We start from the raw sequence: 10788 nt of genomic DNA on the forward strand, positions 1-10788 counted from the left end.
AACCTTGATTGAGCAGTAGCTGCTCTCTGTAACTATATTAAGCAACATTGTTTGAATGGACTTATCTTCTGAAGAAGTTTAAATAAGACAGCATTGTCCTCCTTATGTGCTTGTCTGCAAATCCTATCATCAGTGATTGTCTTTCCTCCCCACTGATGATAGTGGCAACCCTAATATGCACTACTGGTAAACCTGCCGTAAAGTGCATCTATTCTGTAAGGGTCAGACTGACACACCTAAAAGTATTTTTCAGTTTTCCTTTACTTAGTGATCTGTGGACTCTATCCATAACACTGTGTAGAACTGTCACATGGTACTGCATCCAACACCCTTCCAGAAATCTTTCATCCACACGATTACTTCTGTCAACCAAAGTTGATGAATCTAATCAGAGGAGATGGGTTTGAGAGGATCTGTTTTGGGATTTCAGAGGGATCTGCATATTTCTGTGATTCTGAGATTGACCATTACTAAATATTACCTATAGGATTGTCTATCTGCTATTCTGTTTCAAAAGGCTGACATTTCAGATCCCCACTGGGAATTGGTTGTTGGGGTTGGATGAATAGTATAATCGCAACAATGCTATAGGAAGAATTTTACAGAAAGTGGGCAAATCCTAGCTTTAAGTGTCTCTTCTTGCTGAAAGGCTTGCATAATCAGTAAGGCTGATGTAATGATAAAATTGGAAGCTACACATATGAAACCATCTCTTATGTACAAATTCTGTGTGTAAGAGCAAGTACAGACTTTTCGCAAAGAGATACCTCACATCAGAGAAGAACAAATGGATTTTGGCTGAAATACTAATATGTTGTGAAGAATCTTGGGCAAAGAGATATGTGCTTGTCTAATTGGTTTTCTTATATGTGTTTCATAAAACAAACAGTCAAAAACTCTTTTGACATGAGAAGCATTGTTGAAGCGATAATCTGAAATCCCAGCATTGCCCATGCAGTGAAGAGCTCCCGAGACAGAAAGATGCGAATGCGGGAGGGTCAGGCACTTGCCTTGTCTCATGTACTTGAGTTATAAGGTCTTCTTTTGTGGGCCATATTAATGTCTCTAGTTCATTTGTAAAGGAAGCTGGGAAAAGTTGTGTGGCCTGTTTGATTTAAGTGTTCCTGAAAGTTTGAAAAGAGCATAGCCAGTTCTTACAAATCTAATGGGGAATCTCTGCCAGAGGTATGCAGCAGCCTGTCCTAGTAAACTGTGTTGATGGGCATTAAATATATTTTTCAGATTTGCATAAGCAAATCTTTAATAAATGTAAATGATCCTGGGGGGGAATATGTAAAAAATATTGCAAACTTAAATGCAGTTTCTGAAGAAGAAAAGATTCAAAAGAAATCTTTCTAATGCAAATTTTTCCTCCTTAGTGGATTGTACACATACAAAGCATTCCTCATGCTTTCAAATAGGATGTGTTGATTAAACCTGAGCAAACTTCAGTTTGCAGGAACACTGTTTTTTAGGTGTTGGTGGCATAAGCAGGTGATTCTTGCTGGGTGTGTTCAGGGGAGGCTTTTTTTTTAAGGACTGCAAGGAAAAGAAGTAACAGGCTCCAATTCCTATTGTAATCCTTAATTTCTTTTCAGATGATGTATAGCAGAAAATTAAACCTTTTAACTCCCTGCAGGGCTGACATTGAAAGCTATATCTTGGAATTTAAAAAAGAGGTTCTTGCAGTGACATGTAGCATTCTCTAACTTTTATGCTTTTTGATGTTGGTCAATGGAAGAAAGAAGGAAATAATTGATAAATGTAGCTTAATCAGTGTTATTTATCACTTGGCCTCTTCTGAAAATACAGGGTTTTGTCTGTTTATTTTTCCTAAAATGACTGATAAGTGGTCTTTCATCTTTAATCATCCTCTTCTCCCTTCTCTTCTGCTCCCTCCACAAAATCATTTGTATGCCTTGCTTTTTGTATGACTAATGCAAATACATAGCCCACATATCTTATTAAAAGCATGATGCTTGGATTCTTTCAGTGAACTTTTTCAGTGGTCCAAGTGCTGCTTGGATTCTTTCAGTGAACTGTGGCCCAAAATAATTGCCTCAAGCTTAAGGTGAATTTCTGAGTTATGTCATTTTAAAAGATCATTGAGTAATATTGTAGAATACTGAAAATATTAGAAAATTAGTTCAGAACCTTTTGTGGATGCTGGAAACTTCGCCAGTGTAGAATGTGCTTTAAAAAAGTAAAGAAACAAGCATCTAGAGTTTATTTTCAGAATGTTCCATTGTGAAAGAAGGAATTTTCTGACCTAGGTCAAAGCTTTTAGGACAGATTGTTTCCTTATGAGCATTTTGAAACAATGGTTATGTTATTAAGACTCTTGGCAAAAAGTCAGATGAAGGGGAGGGAGGAGGATAGGCATTTGAGGGAAACGTTTTCGATGGGATCCAGTCAGAAGCTTGCAAGCCTGGTTTGGAGGATATAATCAAATAAAATGGGAATTTCCTATTGAAAACATAGAGCATAAAATTCTGAAAGACTTACTGGGAGTAGTTTTACTTCCAAACAGGACCAATTTAATGCAGTTTCTTTGATTAACAGGATTCTGGGTATGGGAACAAAACTGAGGCCTAAGAGCAGATGAATAGTTGACTCAGCTTTACTTCTAGCTTTTTCTTTCACTTACTATGTGAATTTAAGAAATAAACCAATTTGGTTTTTTTTTTTTATTTTTGGTTTCTGTTTTTGGTTTTTTAATAACATGCTTGGTGATGTGTCCCTTAGTCATACACGTCAAGACTTGGACACTTTTCTTAATGGGTATGATGCCTTCAGAGAAATGTAAGTATTCAACCATTTTAAAGCCAAAACGTCAGCAAAGTATCTTTTTAATCTCTGTGTTAAATTTGTGTCTGTTTCTGATCTCTGCTGTGCTGCAATTCCACCTGCTTTCACTTCATCTTCTAATATTGTAGTTGTACTACATGCTTATCAGCATATTATCAAAGTTGTATACTGGCCTTCAGAAAAATACTTGTGCAAGCTGGGTATCAGCAATTTGGTCTAATATGGAATGTGGGGTACTTTTATCAAGGAAAAGTAGTGACAGGTAAGTGTTGGTTTTGAGCCAACGTGATTCTGACGTTCACATTAAGTGTACTATGCAAGTATCTTTATTTCTGTATAAGATTAAGATTTTCAGATCACAAGTTGGGTTTTTTTCCCTTAATTTGGCAAAAAAAAGCAGTATGCAGTTCAATAAATACTTCCCATACTAAAAATTGTTGGGGTGGCATGATAGCTATGGCCATATTATAATGAATTTTTGAGGGTATACATGGAATGGTCTTGAGGGCATGGAGACAGGGTTTGAGATGTTTGTGTCTAAAAAGGGTTGTTCCTTTAAAGCTCTATATTAATAGAAGATAATTGAGGGGAATTCATATGCCTGGGCAGTGGGAGGTTACAAATACACAACCAAGGTATACCCGATGTATATATGTAAAATACATACAGTTAGTCATTTCTAGATGAAACAACATTTGGAAAATGTTTGCTGGTACCTCGATATTGCATTATTTTCAGACAATAATTTGAAAGTAAATTTATGGCATCAAGGTGATGCCCCCTGTTGGTGTTACGATTTGGCATGCTGCTGAGCTGTTGTCTTGCTGAGCGAAAAGATCTGTGGGAGTGTTAATATTCTCCTTCAGTCACCTTGTCCTCTACATGTGAGGACAAAACATGTGGTTGCCTTATCACCTGAAGGTAGATTTTCAAGCAGGTGATACCAGTTTGGTGTCATAGGAATTCCTGAACCCAGTGGCTGCTTTCAGAAGGTGTGAGTGAAAGCAGGACAAGGAGGAGGCAGAATATTTATGAGCTTTGTTTATGTTGAAGCAGGGGATGGTTCTCCTTGATTCCTAGTAGTGTCTAAGGAGGCCATGAACTGCGGAGCCCCAAAGTGTACATACAGCTTTATGATGCTTTGCAGTGGGGTAACATTGGGAGAAACCAGGACAGATGAAGGTTAAAACCTTCTTTAGATGAAATTTTATTTCTGTACTTTATATGTAAAGATGTCTTTAAACTGATAATTATTTTACTGACTGATAAGTAAGCTTCAAACATAAACTGACAGTTGTCCAAGTGTGCTGGTTATGTAGTGGTGGAGCATAGAGGAGAATGCTTTGTATGGGAAATAAACACAAAAATAGACATAACTGTTGTATTGTGGATTATTCCAGAGGAAATCAGAATAATTGTTTTGATCTTCTGCTTTTTAATTGTGGACAACACAGCTCAGTATACTGCAGTGAATAAGCTCTTTTGGTGGAAATAAACTGGGTTTAGGACTTCTGTGATTATTACTATCATGCATTAAAAATACCATAAATCAGCATGTCCCTAATACTGCAGATACATTTGTGGATAGGTCATGCTAAAGCTATTTCAGTAAGAATAATTTTTCTGGGTTTAAATTAAAAAATCTTTTAAGAAGATATGAATCGGGGTAAAATGTATAATTGGCTTTTTATTTGTGATTTAATAAAGAAGTGTTTGAGCTCTTGGATACAGATGTTTTGTTACAGAAGAACGAAGCTGCACAGTGTTTTCAGATATTTTAAGGGGTATTTATTCTCAATATTATTAAAAACAGAGTGAGATATGACAAAGCCAAATACTCTTTGGGAACTTTTCTTGAATGCTGGAGTTTCTGACAATTTCCTTCTTCCTCAAACACTCCTCCCTTGAGAGCTCCCAACTGAGAGCAAACATTTATTTTAATTTTCAGAATTTATCTGACTCTCCCTGCTGTACACGACCTGCCCAGAACTCTTAAAATAAGACTTCTCACACCTTTTCCTTCATACTCCATCTTCGTAGAGTCTTGCTGTTTAGCTGCTCTAACTTCTCCACACACACACACACACCCCAGTATCATTAGCTGCTACAGCCTGCTAAGCCTGACACTTCATGGCTTTCTGCTAAAGCTCCAGCTTCTGTCAGGTATTTCAGAAACACAGGAAAAATACTTATTAAAGAAAAGCCTTACCCCTGATTAAGGCCTGAAAGTGCAAAAGATGCACGTCAGGAAACAAGAATGGGCATATGGGATCAAGTGATATGCAAAACTGTTTGAAACTTGCATATGAACACATGCAAGCTCATTCTGCCACCAAGTAATTGAGATGGTATTAGGTTTTCTGGTCAAGAGGTCTGCATTGCTTCTGGAGGTACTAAATCTTCCCTTGCTAGTCTCCGAGAAACAAGAAGTCTGTCTTCCCAGGCTTTCATGTTGTGGAGAGTGTAAGGATGTACTAGAAGCTCCTCTCTACTTCAGAGGATATAGAGGATATAGGATATACCTGTCCCTCCGTATACATACAGCATTTCTGCTTTGGTAGTCCTCGGGGGCGGGAGGGAGAGCGGAGCATCACCACGCAGGAGGTTGTGCGGCTGAAGCATCTTCCTGGTGCAGGCAGCATTACTTGTACCCTGAGATCAATGCAAATGATGGAGGAGGCATAATAGTGTAATGTATTCTGGTGGTGCAGCACAGGGTACAAGGATTGCTTTTGTGGCTGCTGTAACAATGTTGGCATCTGATGACTCTGCAGTCATGTCTTGAGTGTGACCTAGTTACTGGTGTATTGCCCGTTATTAGCATAATTCTGAAAGGCAGGAAATGGAATTTGTTTCTTCATTTCAGTTAGAAATGAATCATTAAATACATAATTTTGTTGAGGGTACAATTTGTAGGTGAATGTTGTAGAAAAAAGACAAATGTTGCTATAGGAATTGGAGTTTAAAGTAGATGTAACAACTGTGAGCTGGGCATTTAGAATTGATTTTAATATGGAATTTGTTTCTTATGTGAAGCATAAGCTTCCCAATTTTCCAGTAGTTTGAGAAATATTTCTTTAGGTTTGGCATGCTAACATGGTCCTGGAGCTGAGAATTCACAGAATGTTGGAATAATGTGCAAGACTGATAATCTCCTCCCAAACCTTTCATTGAAAAACTCATTTAGAAGCTTGTTAATTTGTTAAGTGGCCTTCAAACAGGACGTACGCCTTTCTCCAATAAGATTAAAGATACTTTCTTTCATTTGTTAGATATTCTACCCTTCAGGTTACCCATGAAAGGAGCAAAGGAGAAGGCAAGAGAACTGCCTGCAGTTCTTACTTTTTATTCCAAGGTACATCTAGACTGCCTGTTTCTGTTGAAAATGCTTATTATGTAGGAAGTGAAACAGTTTTGGAAGCATGCTATTTTGTCTTGTGACTGCTTCTTTTATATAACTAATACTTATTTTTAATACTGAAAGGAGGAAGCCATATCCTGTCTTGTACAATGTTTTGCAATATGGTAGTAGGGCAAGTATTTCATAATGTGCTGCAAGATGTGAATTGGTATACTTCTATCCAAAACCTAAGACAGTTAAAATGCTAAGTGTCTTCATGTTCTGATACATAATTATTAGAATGAAGTGTTTTGTTTGTTCCTGGTAAACAGTACTTATTAATTTTAAAATCTATTAGAAGATGGAAATAATTTGAAATAATTCCTTGATTATTTTTGTTCAATAAATGTGGATTGCAATAGGAAATTTATATGGGTTTTGTAGACAACAAAAACAATTACCATTCTAGGAGTTTAATATTGATGCTCAGAGATAGCGTCAAGGACTACAGAAAGGAATTTAATTTATTTGTAAATTATTGCGAGTTCTTCCTTCCCAGAAGACAGGTGAAGCTACTAGATTCTGCCTAGATAATTATTAACAACACTACAGTGTGAAACTGTTCTGCAGTTTATAACACAAGGCTTGTCTCTGCCCATATTGCCAATTTAGGATATCTTAGGATGGCAAGACTGAAATCTATTAACTTCTTACTGCTTTGAGAAGATATGACCAAAGCCCTGAACTTCATATATCCTGAGGAATAGGAAGGCAAAGGAAGAGGATGAGGAAAAAGTTGAAAACCACTAATAATGTTTAATTAATAATGAGGTGGTCTAATAGGCTTGGGTAGGCTAGGGCAAGGAAAAGGGTAAGCATAAGTTGCATTAATAGGAATTAATTATATAATTAATTATTATAGAATTCTTAGAGTGATTTATTTTAATTTTTTTTTTTTTTAAACTCTAATACAGTCTCTCCACTTGTTTTTCCCTACCAGTATCCCCTTATGTTTGGACTGATCCTTGCATTCTGCTGGTGTTTGTTGGTTTGCTGTAGTCGAATTTACATGGGAATGCATTCAGTTTTGGTAAGAAAATAATCCTACTAAACTTCTATTTTAATGTTGTTCTAATTTAATAAACTTCCATCACACTTAAATTTTTACAGTGCAGTAATTGTATATAGGTCTTTTTATAGAATGTCCTACCATACAGGAACAGAATACTTGGATTTCTTCAGCAGAGGCATGAGTACAATAGCTAAAAGTAGATGTCAAACTTGTTAATTTATACTTTTATTTCATAAACTCAGTCCACAGCTGAAACTTAGCTGATGTTTAATAGCAGTTTCAGTGCAGAAATTGATGACTGCACTAAATCATAGACTTAATGTTTCCTCTACAGAGTAGGAGTAATATTACAGGATGAGAGAGTGGCTGTAAATTTCCACTTGGGTTCCACATCACCTACTCAAAGCATGTGTATTTCAGAGTGCCATGCCAAATGCTATTGTTTCACTTACCAAAGTTTCTAAAACCTCATAACAAAGTTGTCATCCTTAAAAAAAATGGAATTGCTTATTAAATAGGATTAAAAAAACCTGAAACACAAATTCAGGCAATGTAAAAATGGGAAAACAAGATCACTACAAAATGGTCATCATAATCTAAGACCATTAATAGGTATGGTTAAAGAGGTTTTTGAGGATCACTTGCTAGAAAGAGAAAAGCTAACAGAAAACAGTAAGCCTGATAGTGAGTAGTAAAGCTGGGTGATGAACGCAGTGTAAAAAGAGCATGTGAAAATAAGGCAGCTTGGAAAAACTGAATGATGTGTTTGCATTAGTGATTAGGAGGCTTCCCAAGTCAGAATCATTTTGTGGGGGCCAGTGGGATGAACTAATATTTTAGATGACAGTGTCAGATGTCTTTAAGTCATGCAACAAATAGTGATTCATCATGCAGAGTAGGTTATTCAGCAGTTTCATGTCTGATTCCTCTTGTAATGTGTGAATGAATACAGTTAACCATGTGTTACCTGTAATAAAATCAACCACAGTGCCTAAGTGGGAGTGGGTGAGGTGATAAATATGGGAGAAAGTTGTTGTGGTTGCTTCTGAAATGAGAAAGTCTGATTTTCCTCTCAGTCAATTCTATGAGAGCTTTTATCAAGCATTCTATTAGTGGAAGTGAATAAAAGTGATTCATTGAAGATGGAACAATACAAATAACTGATGATGCATATCCTACTCCTGGCTCATGTGGAAAAGTTGATAAATGTGAATTAAGGTGATCTGGTTTCTACATCTTGGATTTCTAAAAAGCTTTCAACAAATTCCTCCTTAAAAAAATAAAGATGACAAAAGCTGCAGATAATTCTGTGCAACTGAGTGATCCATCAGCAGTAACTAAAATTTAATGCTAAATTAAAAAATAACATAAGGAACCTTTTAATTAAGAAAAGATATTTTAAAAACAATAATAAAACTCAAAATCAAGTATGAAGCCACAGAAGCTACCTTTTCCTCTCCTTTAATAGTGGAAAACAATTCTTCATTCTTGCAGTGGTGTTAATTCTGAAGCTGGAGTGGAAAGTCTAAGCCACTGTACTGCCTAGCTGCAGTGGTCCTTCACTGCCTTACCAGCTGTTGCTGCCAGTGTGCCTGTGCCCTGGCACCCAGGCACTCAGATCCAGAGCTGAGCTGTTACAGCAGACTAAGTTGGCAGAACAGACCCAGCTGGGCTAGCTAGCACTGTGCTGACGGTAGGCTGAGTGCCTGGACAAGGACCACTGTAGCCAGCAAATAGAGTCATAGAAGAATCGCAGAATGGTTTAGGATGGCAGAGATCTTTAAAGTCCATCTACCCTTACCCCCTCCAATGAACAGGAACGTCTTCAACGTGTTCATGAGCAACCTAGACGAGGTTGCTCAGAACCCTGTCCAACCTGAGCTTGAATGTTTCCAGGGATGGGGTATCTGCCACCTCTCTGGGCAGCTGGTTCCAGTGTTTGACCACCCTCACTGTAAAAAATTTCTACCTTACATCTAGTCTAAATGTATCCTCTTTTAGTTTAAAACCAGTACCCATTGTCCTGTTGCTGCAGGCCCCGCTAGAAAATCTGTACATCTACAACTTTGATAATGGATCATTTGATAATAATTCCATTCATGATCATTCATGATTTGATTATGTTTCAGGTGTCCTATTAATAGGTTGTCAAATGCAATTCCTTACCTTTAATATAAAAAAGATGTAATTATGGACAGTAAATGGAAGAAGATGGGAATTCACAATTTGCTTTTAACAGGTCAATGAGGCTTGTCTTCTTGCTAAAGTAACTTAAAATTATTTTTTGAAATAATGAGTACACTGAAACCATATCTTTCTCTCTTTGACAGGATGTTATTGCTGGATTTCTGTATGCTATTCTTATTTTGGTTGTCTTCCATCCAGTTGTGGACCTGATCGATAACTTCAACTTAACTTACAAATATGCACCCTTAATTATCATCAGTCTCCATTTAGCCCTGGGCATCTTCTCTTTCACTCTAGACACCTGGAGCACGTCTCGAGGCGACACAGCTCAGATACTGGGCTGTGGTGCTGGAGTAGCCTGTGGCTCTCACGTTAACTACATGATGGGTCTAAATCTAGATCCTTCTCCCAAGACTTTACCTTTATCACTTTCCTCTCTCACTGTGACTGTGTTTGGAAAAGCCATATTGCGGTTGTTGATTGGAGTAATAGTTCTGTTGTTAACAAAAGTAGCGATGAAAAAAGCCACTATTCCACTGGCGTGTAAAATATTTCGCGTACCACATGACAATGTACGGAAAGCAAGACAACGCATGGAAGTTGAGCTTCCCTATCGCTATATTACGTATGGAACGGTTGGATTCTCCCTCATGTTCATTGTTCCTTGCCTCTTCCACTTCATTGGTCTTTCTTGATGCAGTTTTATCACTTTCCATGGGGAGAACAGAGCTAGTTGCTTTTCAAAGAGGTGCACAGTTTGCTAAGGCAAGGCTAGTGAGCTTGGCTTTGGCAGGGTCTTTAACAGCAATACGTAGAAGGCAAAGCATTTAAAGAACTTTGCACATCTCTGGGTATGATATGGGGCCAAAAGTCAAATATCAGTCCACAAGAAGTGCTGAACTCTGTAAATGCTATGTCTAGACTTATTGCTGTAACAAAGTCTCTGTGTGTGATGCAGTGAATGTATCTGGGAATGTCTGTACCTGTATACATTGACATTTTAACAGGTATGTCTGACAGCTAATGAGAAAGCTTCATTCATGACCTGTTTGCCATTTCATAGTCACTTACTCAAGTTGTTGGACCATAGACTGCTAAATTTGTTTTCCTCTATTCTTTCCTGAAGTACTGCTTCAAGATGTTTCAGCTAATAGGCATTTCTAGTGGACCAAACTTGTAATGAGGTTGAATTTTTCTAAAGAAGTAAACAGAAGCTTTTTCTTTAGCCCCCTCTACAGAGTAAAATGTCTGGACTGGTATTGGTAGATACCACTAAAGTGTATATGATCCAGGTACTGTATTTCATGGTTTAATAACTGTGCCTTTCTGTTACTAAATTAAGAAATGCCATATATACTGTGATGTAAAAATGCCAAATTTT

The 10788-nt window shown here is 37.3% G+C and overlaps 1 protein-coding gene across 1 annotated transcript in view; it reads left to right on the top strand.

Annotated features, from left to right (window-relative positions):
• SGPP1 (sphingosine-1-phosphate phosphatase 1) overlaps positions 1 to 10102 on the top strand; it is a gene marked incomplete at its 5' end in the record, with an annotated part of 14201 nt that extends 4099 nt beyond the window's left edge. Inside the window, 2 exons of the mRNA XM_010014742.1 lie at positions 7149 to 7238; positions 9551 to 10102. Of these exons, the coding sequence (XP_010013044.1) occupies positions 7149 to 7238; positions 9551 to 10102 (642 nt within the window). The remainder of the gene's footprint in view (positions 1 to 7148; positions 7239 to 9550) is intronic.
• Between the last annotated feature and the right edge of the window lie 686 nt (positions 10103 to 10788).

This window comes from Nestor notabilis, unplaced genomic scaffold (assembly GCF_000696875.1).
Source record: "Nestor notabilis isolate BGI_N333 unplaced genomic scaffold, ASM69687v1 scaffold13325, whole genome shotgun sequence".
Lineage (NCBI taxonomy): Eukaryota > Metazoa > Chordata > Aves > Psittaciformes > Psittacidae > Nestor > Nestor notabilis.